Source organism: Falco cherrug, chromosome 4 (assembly GCF_023634085.1).
Source record: "Falco cherrug isolate bFalChe1 chromosome 4, bFalChe1.pri, whole genome shotgun sequence".
NCBI classification, from domain to species: Eukaryota; Metazoa; Chordata; class Aves; order Falconiformes; family Falconidae; genus Falco; species Falco cherrug.
The window spans coordinates 51,008,053-51,027,291 of record NC_073700.1 but is presented as its reverse complement, the minus strand read 5'-3'; the positions used below and the strand labels follow the sequence as shown (position 1 = coordinate 51,027,291).

The 19,239-nt window shown below is 70.8% G+C and overlaps 1 protein-coding gene across 1 annotated transcript in view; it reads left to right on the top strand.

Moving 5' to 3' along the window:
* The window catches only part of SSPOP (SCO-spondin), a 30,553-nt gene that overhangs the window by 1,167 nt on the left and 10,147 nt on the right, over positions 1-19,239 (top strand). The window contains 51 exon segments of the mRNA XM_055706795.1: positions 219-321; positions 523-681; positions 800-885; positions 978-1,100; positions 1,191-1,353; positions 1,735-1,975; positions 2,184-2,322; positions 2,440-2,566; positions 2,659-2,831; positions 2,948-3,169; positions 3,274-3,439; positions 3,757-4,009; positions 4,558-4,738; positions 5,009-5,103; positions 5,174-5,430; positions 5,514-5,651; positions 5,737-5,939; positions 6,054-6,181; positions 6,290-6,399; positions 6,499-6,648; positions 6,999-7,092; positions 7,203-7,603; positions 7,864-8,094; positions 8,182-8,355; positions 8,495-8,731; positions 9,058-9,180; positions 9,266-9,357; positions 9,447-9,672; positions 10,424-10,576; positions 11,015-11,155; positions 11,262-11,444; positions 11,528-11,678; positions 11,769-11,928; positions 12,019-12,073; positions 12,179-12,265; positions 12,345-12,536; positions 12,637-12,734; positions 13,152-13,293; positions 13,436-13,601; positions 13,825-13,871; positions 15,014-15,163; positions 15,699-15,790; positions 15,792-15,879; positions 15,950-16,072; positions 16,552-16,678; positions 16,750-16,869; positions 17,058-17,173; positions 17,771-17,953; positions 18,056-18,222; positions 18,615-18,757; positions 18,861-19,063. Of these exon segments, the coding sequence (XP_055562770.1) occupies positions 219-321; positions 523-681; positions 800-885; positions 978-1,100; positions 1,191-1,353; positions 1,735-1,975; positions 2,184-2,322; positions 2,440-2,566; positions 2,659-2,831; positions 2,948-3,169; positions 3,274-3,439; positions 3,757-4,009; positions 4,558-4,738; positions 5,009-5,103; positions 5,174-5,430; positions 5,514-5,651; positions 5,737-5,939; positions 6,054-6,181; positions 6,290-6,399; positions 6,499-6,648; positions 6,999-7,092; positions 7,203-7,603; positions 7,864-8,094; positions 8,182-8,355; positions 8,495-8,731; positions 9,058-9,180; positions 9,266-9,357; positions 9,447-9,672; positions 10,424-10,576; positions 11,015-11,155; positions 11,262-11,444; positions 11,528-11,678; positions 11,769-11,928; positions 12,019-12,073; positions 12,179-12,265; positions 12,345-12,536; positions 12,637-12,734; positions 13,152-13,293; positions 13,436-13,601; positions 13,825-13,871; positions 15,014-15,163; positions 15,699-15,790; positions 15,792-15,879; positions 15,950-16,072; positions 16,552-16,678; positions 16,750-16,869; positions 17,058-17,173; positions 17,771-17,953; positions 18,056-18,222; positions 18,615-18,757; positions 18,861-19,063 (7,882 nt within the window).

The window sequence follows — 19,239 nt, the reverse complement described above, 5'->3', positions numbered from 1 at the left end:
GGGAGGATGGGGACCCTCCCTGTGGCCTCTGCTCCCCCCACAGACGGTCGCTCTGTGGGCAGCTGGGGCCATTGGTCCATCCCCACACCACGTGGTGTTACCCGGCATGGCTGTGGCATCCCTGGGCATCAGCAGCTGCCAGCAGCCACGGGGGTCCCATGGCCCCGGCATGTACAGCTGGCGGCTGGCCCCGGTCCGCTGACACTGCGCTGCCTTAGGCACTGCACATGGCCCTCGGGACGGACACGGTGCTGGCCCGGGGCCAAAACGTCTCTGTGAATGGCGTGGCAGTGCCAGAGGGACAGCCATACCTGCACAACGGTGAGGGCTGTGGGATGCTCCGTCCCCTGCTGCCACCGATCCCAGGGTCCTGGTGGGGCTGAGCCCATGCGTGATGCTGGGTGACACAGGGAGATGGTGCTCAGCAGTGGCAAAGCAGCAGCTGGAGGTGCCTGTGCCTCCCTGTCCCCGTCCCCATCCTACTGCCATGCCAAGCTGAGCCACCTGCTGCGGTGCTGGCAGGGATCAGTGTGACATGGCTGGGCAACTGGGTGGCCGTGGCCAGTGGACTGGGCGTGCGGGTGACCTCAGATGGGGGCCAGACTGTCACTGTGAAGGTCGATGCTGACCTGTGGGGCAGCACACAGGGGCTCTGCGGCCCCTACAACGATGACCCTGCCGGTAAGCGTCGCCTCACCTGCGGTGCCTCTGCCATCCCCGGGCTGGCGCAGATGCAGTGTGGGGGCAGCTGTGCCCCACTGCGTCCCCCCACCTGCCCCAGCCCTCCCTGTGCCCCCAGATGATTTCCTGCGTCCAGGGGGGGATGTGGCCCCCTTTGCCGCCAGCTTTGGCAACTCCTGGAAGATCCCCGATGCCAGCTCGGAGGTACTGGGGCAGCTGGGGCTGTTGATCCCCCTTCTCCGGCTGGGTGTTTCTGTGGGGGCCACCCCAGCTCTAAGTGTGCCCCCCGGGCTCAGCCTGCCTGCAGGGATGCGGTGGAGCCCAGCCCCGGCTGCGCAGCGGGCGATGCAGCACGGCAGGTGGCCGAGGCCATCTGCGGGAAGCTGCTGGCCGAGCCCTTCCGCCAGTGCCAGGACATGGTGAGCAGGCACTCACTGCTGGGGGGGACGGGGGGGCTGGGGAGCCAGGGGGGCCGGGCCTGCCATCCTCATCTGCTGCTCCCGTGCCAGGTGGATCCCAGCGGCTTTTACGCGGCGTGCTTGGAGGTGCTGTGCCAGGAGGGGGACGCCAGTCCCTCGCCACCACCCGCTGCCTGCGACACCTTTGCCGCCTACGCACAGGACTGCGCCCGGCACCAAGCCTACCCGGAATGGCGCCGGCCGGGATTCTGTGGTAGGGACCCGGGGGGACGTGATGGCTCTGACACAGCTGCTCCCCGTCCTCCGTGCTCCCCATGCTCCCACCCCGCTGAGCACCCCAAAGGCTTAGGCGTGCACCGCTCTGTCCTGTGCACCCCACAGATTTCTGCTTGCACCCCTCAGTTGTGTGCACCCTGACTGCTTGTGCATGCACCCCTCAGTTGCATGCACCCCAAAGATTTCTGCTTGCATCCCTTGGCTGCCTACACCCCAGCTGTTGGGGTGCGCAGCCCTCCACCGCATGTACCCCTCAGTCGTGTGCACCCCAATTGCTTACGCATGCAGCGCTCAGTGGGGTGCACCCCAGAGCCGGTGCCAAGCCCACCAGTGCTGAGCATGGCACCTGTCCTGGCAGAGCGGCAGTGCGGCGCGGGGAAGCGCTTCTCGGACTGCGTCTCCTCCTGCCCTGCCAGTTGTGCAGCTGTGGCCAGCGCCGAGGAGGGCCCATGCCACGAGGACTGCGCTGGTGGCTGTGAGTGTGTGCCGGGGCTCTACCAGGATGGGGGTCTCTGTGTCCCCCCAAGTGCCTGCCCCTGCCACCACCGCCGCCAGCGCTACGCCCCAGGCCAGAGCATCCGCCAGCGCTGCAACCAGTGGTAAGCAATGCCAGGGTGCCAGCACTGATCCTGCACTGCCTGCCAGGGTCTCTGCACCCTACAGATGGGTGCAGCGCCCATCGCACCCCAGTGTTTGGGGTGCAGGGCAAGCGCCCACATGTCCATGCCCGGTGTGGTGGGAGGCACAGTGGCTGCGGCGTGTCCCCGTCTGCCCCGGTGAGCCCAGTGTCCCCTCCTGTGCCCACAGCACGTGCCATGGCGGCCGCTGGCTCTGCAGCCAGGAGCGGTGCCCGGGGGAGTGCATGGTGCTGGGGGGCCGCCACTACATCACCTTTGATGGCCGGCACTTCTCCTTCCATGGCACCTGCGCCTACACCCTGGTGCAGGTGAGGGTGGCTGCCACGCTGGCCAGGGTGGGGGCTGTGGTGGTGGGGACCTGGGGAGGGGACTCTGCCCCAGCGGACGGTGGCACAGGGGTACTCACTGGGGTCTCTCCCCCCAAGGACTTTGCAGAGGGGCAGCTGCTGATCACAGCCGAGTACGAGGCTTGCAATGGCCACTGGCCCCTCGGCTGCCTCCGGTCCCTCTCCGTCAGCTCCCGCCAGACCACCACCCACCTCCGTGGCACAGGTGACCCTTGGGGACCATCCCCACTCCGTGACGGGGTGCTGGGTGCCAGCCCAGTGGCTGTGACCTGACATGCCCCAGCTCTCCTGGTGCAGGCGAGGTGACGGTGGACGGGCGGGAGGTGACACTGCCCTTTGCCGGTGCCGAGCTGAGCGTGCGCAGGGCGTCCTCCTCCTTCCTGCTGCTCCAGACCCTGGGGGCCCACGTCCTCTGGGGGCTGGAGACCCCTGCCACCTACATCACCCTCCAGCCCACTTTTGCTGGCAAGGTGAGCCCTGCTTGCTGGCTGTGCCATATCACCACCATGGTACTGGGGTCCAGTGGGACGCGCCCCGGCTGCAGGGGTCCCAGGAGCCCATCCTGAGCCATGTGCCACCACGGCAGGTGCGGGGGCTTTGCGGCACCTACAACTGGAACCAGCAGGATGAGTTCACCACACCAGCAGGTGACGTGGAGACCAGCATCACTGCCTTCGCCAACAAGTATCGGGTGGCTGGTGACTGCCCAGCACTCGGGCCCTTCCCCCTTGACCCCTGCAGTGCCTTTGCCGGGCGGCGGGAGCTCGCCGAGGCCTCCTGTGCCGTGCTGTATGGCCCTGCCTTCCAGGTGCCCAGTGCCCCCCCCACCCCCCTGCTGCGTGCCCTGTGCCTGGTGCCAGCAGGGATGCTGAGTGCCAGTGCCATGTCGCAACCTGTCCCTCCTGCCCCCAGCCCTGTCACCAGGTTGTGGAGCCGGAGCCATTCCTCCAGCTCTGCCTGCATGATGCCTGCAGCTGCCGGGGTGGGCAGCACTGCCTGTGCCCTGTGCTGGCTGCCTACGCCCAGCGCTGCGCCCAGGAGGGAGCCGTGCTCACCTGGAGGAACCAGAGCTTTTGCGGTGAGTGTGGGATGGGATGGGTTGGAGATGGGGACGGGAATGAGGATGGGAATGGGATGGAGATGGGATGGGATTGGGGATGGGGTGGGGATGGGGATGGGGTGGGATAGGGTGGGGATGGAGGTGGGGATGGGAATGGGAATAGGATGGGATGAAGATGGGGATGGGGATGGAATGAAGACAGAATGGGGATGAGATGTAATGGGAAAGGGATGCTGCCACCAGATGCGAGGGGCTAGGTGCTGAGGGTGCAGGCGGAAGGCCAGGGCACAGCAGGGATGCCACCATAAGCGATGTCCCCATCCCTGTCCCCGCAGGCATGCCATGCAGCGGCGGGCAGCAGTACCTGGAGTGCGGTCATCCCTGCAGCCAGAGCTGTGCCGAGCTGCACCTGGATGGGGCCGGCCCCTGCCCCGGCCTGGGGGGGCTCTGTGTCCCCGGCTGCAACTGCCCTGCCGGGCTGGTGCTGGCCCAGGATGGGCAGTGTGTCCCACCGGGCACCTGCCCCTGCCAGCGTGGCACCGAGCTCTACCCTCCCGGCAGCCAGATCCGCCGTGGCTGCAGCACCTGGTGTGTGGCCCAGCCAGCGCCCAGGGGGTGACAGGGACCAGGGTGGGGACACGGCAGGTGGCAGGGGCCTGGCAGGACAAGGGATGCCACTCCAGTGTGGAGGGACATGGCAGTGGCAGGAGACATCTGATGAAATCCTCCTACGGCCCGTTTGGGACAGCACCGCGGGATAGGCGGCTTTCATTGAATGTCCCTGCCACCAGGCACCGGCGCCACCAACAAAGAGCCCGGCCCGGCCCCCGTCATGGCTCGCACAGGGAGGTGGCTTGGAGCTGGGAGACGCCCAGGGCAGCTCTGCTGGGGAGGGGGGATATGGGATGGGATGGGATGGGATGGGATGGGGATGGGGATGGGATGGGAAGGCGATGAGGATGGGACAGGATGGGATGGAATGGGGATAAAACAGGATGGGATGGAGATGGGATGGGGATGGGATGGGGATGGGATATGAAGGGGATGCAGGGACTCCAGCATGGGGCCTGCAGGGTGGGGGCTCCCTGGGCCAGGGGGTGCTGAGGGGCTGCCCTCACCACATCCCCTCCCTGCAGCGTCTGTGCCAGTGGGTCCTGGCGCTGTGCTGAAGCCCCCTGCCCCATGACTGCCCTCTGCCCTGGAGGGCTGGTTCACGCCCCAGGATCCTGCCTGCGCCGCTGTGACAGCTCCGAGCCCAATGGCACCTGCACCGGCATCGCTGATGGCTGCGTCTGCCCCCCTGGCACCCTCTTCCTGGTGGGTGACCCCCTCCAGGAGGGGCACTCCCAGGGGGCTGCAGAAGTTGGGGTGTCAGGAGAGCTGGGCAGGGAGGACCAGGGAGGCAGGAGGCCAGCGACTGGGGGGCGTTAGGGATGTGGAGGGCTGGCGAAGGGCATTGGGGGGGTCCCAGCCCGGGGGGTTCCGAGCCCCTCTGCTGGTGCCTGCCCAGAGCCCCCATGCCCCAGGGGGGCTGGCTGCCCCTGCTGCCCCCCAGGCCCTGCTTACCAGGGTGTCTCGCACTGGCAGGATGGGCGCTGTGTGTCCCCCGAGGAGTGTCCCTGCCACCACGGTGGGCAGCTGTACCGCCCCAACGCAACCATCATCCGGGACTGCAACACCTGGTGAGCCCCCCTCGCCCCTCCCCAGTGACACGGTGGGTGCTGCAGTGGTGCTCAGCTCTGTCCCCCACAGCGTGTGCCGGCAGCAGCATTGGCATTGCGGCCAGGAGGAGTGTGCGGGGACCTGTGTGGCCACAGGGGACCCCCACTATATCACCTTTGATGGGCGAGCCTTCTCCTTCCCGGGGGACTGCGAGTACCTGCTGGCACGCGAGACCACCGGCCTCTTCACTGTCACCGCCGAGAATGTCCCCTGTGGCACCAGCGGCGTCACCTGCACCAAGTCGGTGGTGGTGGTGACGGGCAACACTGTGGTGCACATGCTGAGGGGTGAGTGGCCAGGGGAGCACGGGGGTGGGGGATGGGGGTGTGCTGGAGGTCACCGCTGCTGATGGCTCACCCTGTGCTGGCAGGGAGGGGTGTGACGGTGAACGGGATCTCAGTCCGACCCCCCAAAGTCTACAGTGGGACCGGGCTGACTCTGGAGCGCGCCGGCCTCTTCCTCCTCCTCCTCGTCTCCCGCCTGGGGTTGGCGGTGCTCTGGGATGGAGGTGAGCCCTGCTGGGGGTGGGGGTCCAGAAGGGTCCCCAGGCCAGCTGTGCCACTGGTGCCAAGCGCTATGCCGTGCCATGCCAGGCACACGGGTGTACGTCCGGCTGGAACCACAGCACCGGGGCCGCGTGGCTGGGCTCTGTGGCAACTTCGACGGCGATACCGAGAACGATTTCACCAGCCGGCAAGGGGTGCTGGAGCCCACCGCCCCACTCTTCGGCAACTCCTGGCGCCTCAGCCTGCTCTGTCCCGAGGTCGACAGCACTGATGTGCGGCACCCCTGCACCGTACGGACAGGGACAGGGACCCAGGGTGGCTGGGGGGGGGGGGCAGTGTCAGGGGGCAGCCCCGGTGCCCGGCTGGCCAAAGGATGGCATGTGACAGTGTCACTGGCCCCCCAGGAGAGCCCCCACAGGGCGACGTGGGCCAGAAGGCGCTGCAGCATCCTCCGGCAGCGGCTCTTTGCGCCGTGCCACGACACGGTGCCATGCCAGCGCTTCTACGACTGGTGCGTCTTCGACGCCTGCGGGTAAGTGTCAGCAATGGGCAGTGGGTCCCTGCATGGGATGTGGCAGGGGGTGTCCCACCACCCCCATCCCACTGGACCTGGCGCCCACCCACCACACTGTGATGGCAGCTGCGACTCTGGGGGGGACTGCGAGTGCCTGTGCACGGCCATTGCTGCCTATGCTGAGGAGTGCGGCCGGCGTGGCGTCCACGTCCGATGGAGGAGCCAGGAGCTGTGCCGTGAGTCCCGGCCGCGGTCTGTGGGCTCCTGGCGAGGCAGGGGGTGCAGGTGGCTGTGGGGCAGGGGATCCCTGCCTGACTCAGCCCCACTGTCTCCAGCCCTGCAGTGTGACCGGGGGCTGGAGTACAGCGCCTGCGGCCCCCCCTGCCCCCCCACCTGCCGTGACCTCGGCCGGGAGCCCCCCGAGCACTGCCAGGGGCTGTCCTGCCTGGAGGGGTGCTTCTGCCCCCCGGGGAGGGTCCTGCATGGTGAGGCCTGGCAGCGGCATGGGGCTGGCATGGAACTGATGTGGGGCTGGAGTGTGACCTGGGGGGGCTGGTGTGGGGCTGCATGGTGTGGCATGGGGACAGTGTGGGGCTGGCATGGAGTGGCCTGGGGCCAGCATGGGACTGGCGTGGGGCTGGTGTAGGGCCACCCTAAGCTGTGCATGCCCCCACCTGGGCATGGGGCTCTGTGCCCACCTTGCACCAAGCCCCTCCCAGCCCCCAGCTCCACGGTGCTGGGTTCCCCCCGGCTTCATGCCCAGCGTGGGGTGCCAGCAGCTCAGCCTGGCTTGGCCAGGTCACTGTGTCCCAACACATCCCCTCCCTGCTGGCAGAGGGCGGCTGCATTGAGCCCACCGCGTGCCCATGTTTCTGGGATGGCTTCGCCTTCCCAGCCGGTGCCACGGTGCAGCAGGGCTGCAAGAACTGGTGAGTCTACGCCTGGCACATGGCACTGTGCCAGCACAGCCACCCAGTGCCTGTCAGGACGCCAGGCCATCAGGTGTCACTGCGGGGCTGAGCCGCTGCCGTCCCCACAGCACATGCATGGTGGGTGGGTGGCACTGCCCGTCCTCACCGGAGCCGTGCCAGCCTGAGCCGCACTGTGCCGAGTGGGAGTTTGCCTGCCATGCCGACGGGCGCTGCGTGCCGGGTGCCTGGGTCTGCGATGACGAGGAGGACTGCAAGGATGGCTCGGACGAGCTGTGCGCTCCACGCTGTGCCCCACACCAGCACCGCTGCGCCAGCGGGCAGTGCCTGGCCTGGGCTGCCCGCTGCGACGGCATGCCCGACTGCCCTGACGGCTCCGATGAGGCTGGCTGCCCCCCTGCCGCCTGCGTGCCCCCCGAGTTCAGCTGTGCCAGTGGCCACTGCCTCCCCCCGCAGCGCGTCTGCGATGGGGAGTTGGACTGTGGCTTCACTGATGACTCAGACGAGGCAGGCGAGTGGCCCCATGGCTGCGCTCGGGGGTCCCGGGGAGCTGCGGGGTATTGTGAGGGTCCCAGAGAGGTGGAGTGCAGGAGTGAGCTGTGGGTGGGCTGTGCCCCAGGGCAAGAGGGTCTGAGCCTCACGGTGGGGGTCCCTGAGCCCCCATCCCTGGGGGTCCGTGCCCCACAGCAGGGGGGCTGAGCCCCACAGTGAGGGGTGTGAGCCCCCCACCCTGGGGGTCTGTAGGAGGCCCTGATGGTGCCACGGTCACAGGCTGCAGCCCGAGCTGTGAGGCGGGTGAGTTCCGCTGTGCAGTGGGCCGGTGTGTGCCCTACCCCCATCGCTGCGACGGCCACGACGACTGCGGTGACTTCAGTGACGAGCGCGGCTGCATCTGCCCCCCCGGCCACGTCCAGTGCCCTGACACCCGGTGCCTGCCCCCCTCCGCCATCTGCGACGGCCACCATGACTGCGCCAATGGCACAGATGAGGCTTTCTGCCCAGGTGAGGGGCACGGGGCTGAGCCCCCCACGCTGGGGACCCCCTGCCTGCAGCAGCATCGCCCCATGGGACTGAGTTCCGCCCCCCTAGACCGGGTGACCTGCGCCCCCGGGAAGCTGCCCTGCCCTGACAGCTCCTGCATTGGCGAGGACGCCGTGTGTGATGGCATCCGCGACTGCCGGGACGGCTGGGACGAGAGCGCGGCAGGGTGCGCGGCGGCACTGCCTGCTGCTGTGCCCACCACCCTTGCCAACGCCTCGGCAGGTAAGGGGGGCTGGTCCCAGGGGTCCCGCACAGCTTCCCCCCACCCTGCGCCAGCATGGTGCCAGGAGCGCCGGGATGGCAGCAGGTGGGCGCGAGGCACGCCAGGGACCTGCCACCCCATGGTGACCCACCACCGCAGCACCAGCGTGCGGCCCCTCCGCCTTTGCCTGCGGCAGTGGGGAGTGCGCACCGCGGGGCTGGCTCTGTGATGGCGAGGCCGACTGCCCCGACGGCAGCGATGAGCTGGGCTGCGATGGCGGCTGCGAGCCCGGCCACTTCCCCTGTGCCCGTGGCACCGGCTGCGTCCCCTACAGCCACCTCTGCGACGGTGTCCCCCACTGCCATGACCACTCCGACGAGAGCCCTGACCACTGTGGTGAGCTGCAGTGGGGATCCCCGTGGTGTCCCCCTCCTTGGTGGCACCCAGCATGGTGGGAGCCCCCCCCAGTGTCCCTCCCTCCGGTGACCCTCAGCATGGTGCGGTGCTCCCGAGAGGTCCCCTTGGTGTCCCCCTCCCTGCTGACCCCCAGCATGGTGGGATGCTCCTGGGGTGTCCCCCAGTGTCTCTTTCCCTGGCAACCCCCAGTAAGGTGGGATGCTCTTGGGGGTCCCTCTGGTGTCCCCAACCCCAGTGACACCCAGCACGGTGGGACGCTCTGGGGGGTCCCTGTGCGGCATTGTGCCTGATGGTGCCTGGTGCAGGCTCCACCGCCATCCCATCGTGCCTGGGGCACTTCACCTGTGCCGACGGTGTGTGCCTCAATGCCTCGCGGGTCTGCAACGGTGCCCCCGACTGTCCCCGCGGAGAAGACGAGCTGGCCTGTGGTGAGGGGCTCCCCAGCAAGGAGAGGGGGGCTGTGGCAGGGGGCTGCGGCCACCCCACCACAGCCACCCCATGTGCCCTCTGCAGAGAGACACATCCCCGCTGGTGGAAGCAACCGGACAGGGGGTCCCTGTGTGGAATTTGCCTGCGGGGAGGGGGAGTGCCTAGCCTTCCAGCAGGTATGGGGGAGCATGGGGGACCCCTGCCTTACCCGGAGCTGCCACGAGGCCCCTCAGGTCCCCAGCTCAGCATCGCTGTGGTGCCACAGGTGTGCGATGGGGTGCCGGACTGTGGGGCCCGGGGGGGCCCCCCCCGCGACGAGCGGGATTGTGGGGTCTGGGGGCCCTGGGGGCCCTGGGGGGACTGCAGCCGCTCCTGTGGCCCCGGCCTGCAGCGGCGCATGCGGAGCTGCCACCAGCACCGGCCTGGTGTGCTGCACCGGTGTCACGGCCACGCCATGCAGGAGCAGCAGTGCTTCAGCCTTGCCTGCCCCGGTGAGCCCCGGGGGCAGGGGGCTCAGGGGGGTCTGGGGGCGGCCAAGGAAGACCAGAGGACCCTGCAGCTGGGATGCTGGGGGGGGGCTGGGGGCTCCCATGGCTGGGGTGCCAAGGGCTTTGGGGTGCCCATGGGGTGTTCCCATGGCCGGGGTGCAGGGGGGGTTCTCATGGGGCGTCCCATGGCTGGGGTGCCAGGGGAATTCGAGGGTTCCCATAGCTGAGGCTGCTAGGGGAGTTTGGGTGTCCCCATGGGGGGTCCCATGGCTGGGGTGCCAGTGGGTTGGGGGTTCCCATGGCTGGGCTGCAGGGGGAGTTTGAGGGTTCCCATGGGGGTTTCCCATGGCTGGGATGCCGGGGAGTTTGGGGGTTCCCATGGCTGAGGCTGCTGGGAGGGTTTGGGGATTCCCATGGGCATTCCCAGCACACCTCAGGGACACCACAGTGCTCCCCTAGAGCACCCTGATATCCCCCTAGACCACCCCAATCTCCAGTGGGGCACTCCATTACCCCCTGGGGTGCCCCAGTACCCCCCTCTGAGACCTCAGTACTCCCCGGGGCACCCCAATACGCCCCTCTGGCACTGCAACACCCCCCTCTGGAACCCCCATACCCCCCTCAGGGACCCCAATATCCCCTAGAAAACCCGGATATCTCTGTAGAGCACCCCACCACCGCAGTGCTGGAGTCAGGGTGCAGGCAGGGGGTGCGGGTGGGGGCTGCCCCCCCTCACACCTCCCCCTGCCCGCAGTGGACGGTGCCTGGGGTGAGTGGGAGACATGGTCCAATTGCACGGGAGGCTGCAGCGGGGTGCGGCTGCGGCAGCGCGGCTGCCAGCCCCCCCAGAACGGCGGTCGCCACTGCACCGAGCTGCCCGGGGTGGCCCCTGCCGCCCTCGAAATGGGTGGGTGCTGGTGGGGCAAGGGGGCTGCAGGGGTCCCAGCAGGCAGGGGTCTCTGTGGCTGGGGGTCTCTGTGGGGCAGCGGGATCCCAGTGGGGCAGAGGGTCCTTGTGGGATGGTTGGGCTCCATGGGTCGGTGGGCTCCATGGGGAGGGTGGGCTCCACAAAATGGGGGTCCCAGTGGGACAGGTAGGGTCCATGGGGTGTGAGGTCCCAGTGCGAAAAATGGGCTCCATGTGTGGGTGGGTTCCATGGGGCAGGGGTGTCCCAGTGGGATGGGTGGGCTCTGTGGGTGGGTGGGTTCCATGGGTGGGTGGGCTCCATGGGGCAGGGGTTACCTGTGGGGCAGGTGGGCTCCGTGGGGTAGGGCGTCCCAGTGGGATGGGTGCATTCTCTGTGTGGGTGGGCTCCATGAGGCTGACCCTGCTCCCCCTGCTCCAGGAGCCTGCGAGCTGGGGGGCTGCTCCAACACCTCTGCCTGCGCCGGGGGACTGCGGCCCTGGCCCTGTGCCCCCTGCCCTGCATCCTGCGCCGACCTCGCCGCTGGCATCAAGTGCCGGAAGGACCAACCCTGCCACCCCGGTGAGTGGGGGGACATGGGGGGCTGCGGAGACCCTGGGAGACCCCTCATCTTGGGGCAGGCGAGGGGCCAGTCGCAGCGCACCCACCCACCCACCGGCTGTGGCAGGGTGCTGGTGCGCAGCGGGGCTGGTGCTGGACGCTGGCGGCCGGTGTGTGCGCCCACGGCAGTGCCCGTGCCAGGCTGGGGGGCTGTGGTACCGGCCGGGGCAGCTGGTGAAGGTGAACTGCCGCCTCTGCACCTGCCTGGACGGGCAACTGCGGCGCTGCCGCCAGAACCCCGACTGCACCGGTGGGTCCCAGCACGTGGCGGCACTGCGCCAGCAGGAAGGGGCGGCGGGACCCCTTGTGACCCCATGCCCCCCGTGCCGGCAGTGCACTGTGGCTGGTCAGCGTGGTCGGCGTGGGGCGAGTGCCCAGGTCCCTGCGGTGCCCAGAGTGTCCAGTGGTCCTTCCGCAGCCCCACCAACCCCAGCCGGCGCGGTGGTGGCCAGCAGTGCCGTGGCATCTACCGCAAGGCCCGCCGGTGAGATGGTGGGTGGGCAGGCGGGTGGGCTCCCTGATGACGCCCCCTCTCCTGTGACACCGCCTGTCCCCCAACACCCCCGTCCCGCAGGTGCCACACAGCACCGTGCCGGCAGTGCCAGCACCAGGGCCGGCGGCATGCACTGGGAGAGCGCTGGCGCGGGGGGCCCTGCCACGTCTGCCAGTGCTTGCCCACCCTGGCTGTCCACTGCTCGTCGTACTGCCCGCACCGCGCCACTGGCTGCCCCCCGGTGAGTGCTGCGGCATCCCATGGGGGGCACCCACCCAGCCGGTGATAGTGACGGTGGCGGTGGTGGTGATGGTGGCGGTGTCCCCCCCAGGGCCAGGTGCTGGTGGAGGGCCGTGGGGACTCCTGCTGCTTCTGCGCCCTGGCAGGTGAGTTGGGGGGAGCAGGTGCCATGGCTGAGGGGGTCCCACCGACGGTGCCCTTCTGGGGGCAGGCTACCCCAGCACCGTGGCATGGTGGCTGTCCCTCTGCAGGTGACAACGGGACAGCTGTCCCTCCCATGCTGACGACAGAGCCCCCCAGCAGCCCCCTCCTCACCTTCCCGCTGCCTTCCCTCAGTGGTAAGTGAGCCCCCTCCCTGCAGGGCTGCCGGCTGCGACAGGGTGTGCGCCCCCCAACCCCGCACCCTCCATCCTGCAGACCCCTGCTACCACCCACTCGGTGCCACCCCCCGGGAGCTGGCAGGGACCCTCGCCCGCATCACCCGGCTGCCCGGCATCTCCCCCAGCCAGGGACTGTGGGGCTGGGCCCCCGCAGATGGCACCTACCCGGCACTGCCCTCCGCACCCCCCGTCCTGCAGCTGGACCTGCTGGAGCCCACCAACATCACTGGTGGGTCACCGCACTGCCTGCCAGGCTGGTTGCTGGTGGTGCCACCATGTGCCACAGTGTGCCATCGTGTGCCACCACATGCCGTGCTGTGCCCTGGCAGGGGTGCTGGTGCAGGGGACCGGCCGTGCCGACACCTTCAGCAGCACCTTCCTGCTGCAGTTCAGCACCAACGGCACCCACTGGCACCGCTACCACCAGGTCACCACCAGCTGGCTGTGGGGCTGGGTGCTGTGGGGCCGGGGTGCCACGGGGCTGAGTGCCGTGGAGCTGTAGGTGCCATAGGGCTGGGGTGCTGTGTGGTTGGGGTGCTGTAAGTCAGAGGTGCCATGAGGCTGGGGATGCTGTGGGTCTGGATGCTGTGGGTCAGGAGTGCCATGGTGCTGGGGATGCCATGGGTGTAGGGGTGCTGTGGGTCGGGGTGCTGTGGGGCTGGGTGTCGTGGGTGTAGGGGTTTGGGGGTGCCATGGTGCTGGGTACCATGGGCCAGGGTGCTGTGGGGTGGGTGCTGTGGGGCTGGGTGCCGGTGCACCACGGGTGTGTGAGTGCCCCACTGCCCGTCCCTGCCTGCACACCACTGCCTGTCCCCGTCCCCCCCCCCCCCCCCATGCCCCCCAGCTGTTCCAGGGACCCCCGGACCCCAGCACGCCGGCGGTGTGGCTGCTGGGCCGCATGGTGCAGGCACGGCACGTCCGCCTCCTCCCCCAGGACCCCCTGCCCCGCATCGCCCTGCACGCTGAGCTGCTGGGCTGCCCCTCTGGTATGGGGACACCCCGAGTCCCCCCAAGCCCCCTCCCCCCGCCTCTGCCCCCCCACAGTGCCCGCAGCCCAGCTCAGTGCTGGTGCTGACGTGGCTGCAGTGCAGGTGTCTGTGCCACGGTGACGCCACTGTCCCCCCGTAGGGCTGGCCCCCCTGGTGACCCCCCCGGTGCCCGGGCCGTGCCCCCCACCCCACTTGGCCTGTCCAGGCTCGGGCAGCTGCCTGGCAACATCCCAGAGGTGCGATGGTGTCACCGACTGTGCCGATGGCACCGACGAGGCCGGCTGCCAGACCCCCGGCACCAGCAGGTACCAGCATCAGGATGGGGGTCCGAGGGGAGGGGGGAGGGGGGGGTGCGACCCCTAATCACCAGATTTGCTTCTTCCAGCCCCGCGGCAGCCAGTGTGCTGGGACCAAGCATCCAGCCGCCATCGGTGCCACCGACCGTGGTGAGCTGAGGGGCTGGGGGGGCTGGGGGTGGCCAGGGCGGCAGCAGGTGACCCTGTCTGTGCCCTCACAGCTGTCCCCCAGGGTGGGCGCCCAGCTGGCCCCCAAACACACCGAGCCCACCCCTCCAGGTACCTGCTGTGGGGCAGGGGGGGCAGAGCCTGGGGGGTAGCCAGGGGGGTCCTGGGATGGGGGGACTCTGGGATGGGGATCCTGGGCTTGGGGAGCTCTGGGCTGAGAGGGGTCTGATCTGGGGGGGCTGGGGGCTGGGGGGCCTTGAGCTCGGGGGGCTCTGGGCTGGGGGGTCTGAAATGGGGGGGCTCTGGGCTGGGGACTGTGCCCCCCCAGTTCATCCTGTCTCTGCGTGCAGGCGTGGAGGCTACCAGGGAACTCTCCCACCCACCCCAACCTGTCCTGCCTCCCCCCAGGGCAGCTGGGGGCCGAGCTCCCCCCCCAGCCCCCCACTGAGGCAAAGCCCCCCCCCCCAGCTGGACCCAGCAGTCCCACAGTACCGGGGGTCACGGAGTCGGCAGCAGCTGCCCTGGGGGGCTCTGGGCAGCCGGAGCTGAGCGGTGCCCCCCCCACTGGGATGCCAGGCACCCCGACACCCCCCAGCACCCTGCCGACTGGCACCGGCCCCCCCGGGGGGACACCCTCCGCCCTCCCCCCATGGCTCCCGGCGCTGCCCTCCCAGGCTCTGCCGGGGGTCCCCCCGGCGACCCCCCCAGGTGAGGGGACCCCAGGTGTGGGATGTGGGGTGGGCACGGCCCCCTCGGCGGGCACAGCAGGGGCCAAGGGGGAGCAGCGCCCCGGCTCCGGGCCGTGGGGCTGGGGGCGCCGTGGGTTAGGGTGCCGTGGGGCTGGCCCTCTGGGTCCCCCTGCCCACCCCCGCGGGTCCCCTGCGGCAGCGGGCGCTGCCTGCCCCCACCCCGAGAGCCGCTGCGACGGGCGCCCCGACGGCTCCGAGGGCTCCGACGAGCGCGGCTGTGGGACGGGGCCGGGGGGGGGACCCACCCACCCTGTCCCGCTGTGTCCTGCCCCCTGCGTCCCGCAGTGCCCTGTCCCCCCATCCCGGTGTGTCCGGCCCCACCGCCCCCCGCCCCGGCCCCGCCGGCGCTTGTGTCCCTGTCTACGCTGCCCTGGAGGGGCGGGGAGCTGGGGGGCACTGGGGCTGGGGTTCTGAGGCTGGGGACCCGAGGGTAGGGGCTGGGGACCCCCGAAACGCGGGGTGCCCCCCCTCCCCCGCAGCCCTGACCCCCGCCCGCCCCCCCAGCCGAGTGCGCCCTGTCGCCCTGGGGCAGCTGGGGTCCCTGCTCGCGCTCCTGCGGGCTAGGGGTCACCCTGCGGCGGCGGGACCTGCCCGGGGGAGGCTGTGCCCGCCCCCGCCCCGACACCCGCCCCTGCTTCCTCCGCGCCTGCCCAGGTACCCGCTCCCGCTCTGCCCGGCCCCCCGCACTGGGACACCCCGGGCTGGGACATCCCGGGCTGGGACCCCCCCTCACGGGCCAGGACCCCCACGGGCTGGGACCCCCATTAGGGGTTGGGACCCTTGTGCCTGGGCTGGGACCCCAATTACGAGCCAGGACCCCCCCAGGCTGGGACGCCTCTCGCAAGCCGGGACCCCCATCACGGGCTGAGACCCGCCCTGGGCTGGGACCCCCACCCCGGTGTTGGGACCCCCACTGTGGGCCAGGACGCCCATTATGTGTTGGGACTGCCATCATGGGCCGGGCCCCCTGTTATGGGTTGGGACCCCCATCACAGGCCGGGACCCCCATCCCTGGGCTGGGCCCCCCAACCACAAGCCAGGACCCCCCCTGGGCTGGGACCCCCACACCATCCCCAGGCTGGCTGAGGGGTCCCTGACTGCGGGGTGTTGGGGGGGGGCCATGCCCGCGGTGAGGGGCAGGAGGGTGCAGGGTGTGCCTGCCCCCCGCTGTCCCCCCGCCTCCCCCCAGTGCCCGGCGGGTGGGCGGCCTGGGAGCCCTGGTCCCCCTGCGACGCCGCGTGCGGCGGTGGTGTGCGGAGCCGGGCGCGGAGCTGCAGCGACCCCCCCCGCCAAGAACGGGGGACAGCCGTGCCCCGGGGGGGCCCTCCAGACACAGCCCTGCAACCTGCACCCCTGCGGGGACCCCCCAGGTACCGGGGGGCGGGGGGGCCGGGGGGCCGAGGGGAGCCCCACAGTGCTGAGGTCCCTGCTGCCCCCCAGCCTGCAGCCCCCAGATGGTGTTTGTGCCGGCGGGGGGGTGCGAGGCGGGGCGAGTGCCCCCCTGCCCCCAGACCTGCGGGGACCTGAGCGGCAACGGCACCTGCCCGAGCCCCTGCCAGCACGGTGCGGGGGGCACGGGGGGCGGGGGGCACGGGGGGCACAGCAGGGGCTTTGGGGACACAGTGCGGGGCTTGGGGCACAACGGGGTGCTGGGGGAGGTTGGGTACACAAGGGGGGTGTCACTGGTACGGCAGGGGCAGGGGGGTCCATGGGACTGAGGCACGGTGGGTGGGGGGCCCAGGGGTCACAGGGGGCTGGGGGGCACGGGGAGCTCCCGGGGGTCCCCGCAGGGGCTGAGGCATGGGTCAGGGGCTGGGGTCCCGCGGGTGTCCCGGGGGTCCCCGCGGGGGCTGAGGCGCGGGGGGCTCTGGGGGGTCTCGGAGGTCTCGCGGGGGCTGAGGCGCGGGGGGGTCCCGTGGCAGGGGCTGAGGCGCGGGGGGGTCCCGCGGGGTCTCGGGAGTCCCGCGGGAGCTGAGGCGTGGGGCAGGAGCTGAGGAGCAGGGGGGTCCCGGGGGTCCCGCGGGGGCTGAGGCGCGGGGCAGGCTGCCGGTGCCCCCCCGGGCTGTACCTGCAGGACGGCGGCTGCGTGGGCGCCCACGATTGCCGGTGCCTCCTGCCGCGGGAGCAGCGGCTGCCCGGGGAGCGCTTCCAGCGGGGCTGCCGCCGGTGGTGAGACCCCCCCCGACCCCGACCCCCGGGGGCCCGGCCGCCCCGCTGCTGAGCCCCCCCGCTCCCCCCAGCGTCTGTCGCGACGGGGCGGTGACATGCGAGAACGTGACGTGCGCCGTGGACTGCGGCTGGTCCTCGTGGTCGCCCTGGAGCCGCTGCGGCTGCGGCGTGGGGCTGCAGGAGAGGTTCAGGTAGGGCCGGGGGTTGCCCCACGGGCGTCCTGCCCCACGGCGGGGTGTCCTGCCCCATGGCAGGGGTGTCCTGCCCCAGCGGGATGGCCCTGACCCAGCGGGATGCGGGTCCTGCATCACGGGGGGACCTGCCCCACACCGGTCCTCCCTCACGGGGGTCCTGCCCCACGGACGGTGCTTTCCTGCAGGTCACCCACCAACCCCCCAGCAGCGGACGGTGGAGCCCCCTGTGCCGGGGAGCCCCGGGAGGTGCGGGAGTGCCAGGAGCCCTGCAGCACTGGTGTGGGCACCGGCCGGGCACCAGGTGGGCACTGGGACCCCCACACTGGGGGGGCCACTGGGACGGGCACCAGCGCAGGCACCAGCACCTCCACACCAGGATCTCCACACCGGGACCCCCCACCTGGCACCGCCAGGGACACTGGGGCCCAGTAGAGCGGGGACACTGGCGCTGGGTGGGGGTCCTGGGGTGCTGGGGGGGTCCATGCCCTGGCATGGGGGTTCCTGCGGTGGGGATCCCTGCACTGGGGGTCCCTGCAGGGCAGTGCCACCTGGGTATGGCACGGTGCCATGTGGAGCAGGGAGGTGACATAGGTGCCACATGGTGCCATGTGCCAGCAGGCTGTGCCTCCAGCTGCCATGCTGCGCAGTGCTGTGTGGCAGTGTCACACCATGCCATGCGGTGTGGGGTGCCATGCAGTGCTACGTGGTGCCATGTGGCAACAAGCAGTGCTACTGTGCTGTGCAGCGTGGTGTGGCACAGTGTGGTGCATGCTGTGCCAGGTGATGCAGCGGGGCTGAGCGGACCCCTGGCCCCTTCCCCAAGGCCATGAGTGCCAGGGCTGGTGTTGGCACCGATGCTGCCCCCGGTGCCACCCGGCTCTGCCTCCCGTGTCCGCAGAGGTGCCGTGGGGCACGGGAGCCCCGTGGGGTGAGGGGTCCCTGTGGGGCACCTGGTCGCCGTGGGGGCCCTGCAGCGTGTCCTGTGGCGGTGGCGAGCGGCTGCGGCGGCGGCAGTGCCAGCGCCCAGCGTGCCCGGGGTTCGGCCTGCAGAGCCAGCTCTGCAACACCCACGTGTGCCGCGGTGAGTGTGCCCTGCCCCATGGCACTGCCCCACGGCACTGTCCATACCCCTGCCCCATGGCCTGTGGGTGCAGCGTGGTGCTGAGTCCCGGTGCTGGTGCAGAGGCAGGCTGCCCGGCAGGGCGGCTGTACCGCGAGTGCCAGCAGGGCGAGGGTTGCCCCTACAGCTGCGCTCATCTGGCCGGCCAGGTGGGCTGCGCCGGGGGGGCCTGCCAGGAGGGGTGCCACTGCCCCCCCGGCACCTACCTGCACCGTGGCACCTGCCTCGCGGTGAGCCCCGGCACCCCAAGGTGCCATGTCCCCCTCAACCCTTCCCTGTGGGACAGCCTTGGGGGCTGGGCCCTGCTGGGGGGGGTACGGCGGGGGAGGTCCTGGGGTGGTGGGTGCTACCTGGGGGTCATGGATGCTACCTGGTGGGAGGGGGAATCCCAGGGCTGGGGGGGCTCCTGAAGTTCATGGGTGCTGCCTGGGTTGGTGGATGGGTGCTCCCTGGGGAGACTGGGTGCCCCCCAGGACCATGGGTACCCCGCAGGGTGGTGGGTGCCCCCCAGGGTGGTGGGTGCCCTCTGGCCATGGGTTCTCCTGGGGTGGTGGGTGCTCCCTGGGGTGGTAGGTGCACCTGGACATGGGTGTCCCTGGACATGGGTGCCCGGGGTGTGCAGGAGTGCCCCTGCGAGCTGCCAGCGGAGCTGCTGGAGGAGCTGCGCAACGGCTCGGCCCCCACCACAGGCCCCCCCGGACCCCTCCTCACCCCAGGCCAGGAGCTGCCCTCAGGGGCCACCCTGCTCATGGCCTGCAGCAACTGGTGAGTGCAGCACCCACACCGGCACCCAGCCCCCTGCCCCAGCACCCAGCCCCCTGTCCCGGCACCCAGACCCCCCCCCGGACCTGACGGCTGCCGCCCACAGCACGTGCCAGCGGGGGCGGCTGCGGTGCAAGGCCGTACCAGGCTGCCGGCGGGCCTGGGGCTTCGGGCCCTGGGGGCCCTGGGGGCCCTGCTCGCCCTCCTGCGGGGGGCTGGGGGTGGCCACACGCCAGCGCAGCTGCACCAGCCCCGACTGCGAGGGACCCCGCACCGACAGCCAGTACTGCCGCAGCCCCCCCTGCCCCGGTGGGTGCCCGACCCTCTGCCGGGGGTCCCAGCCCCTCATAGTGCTGAGGGTCCCAGTCTCTGCCGGGGGTCCCAGCCCCATGCCCATGTCATCCCGCGGGTCCCAGACCCTCTGACAGGGGTCCCAGCCCCATGTCATGCCGTGGGTCACAGCCCCTGCGTTGGGGGTCCTAGCC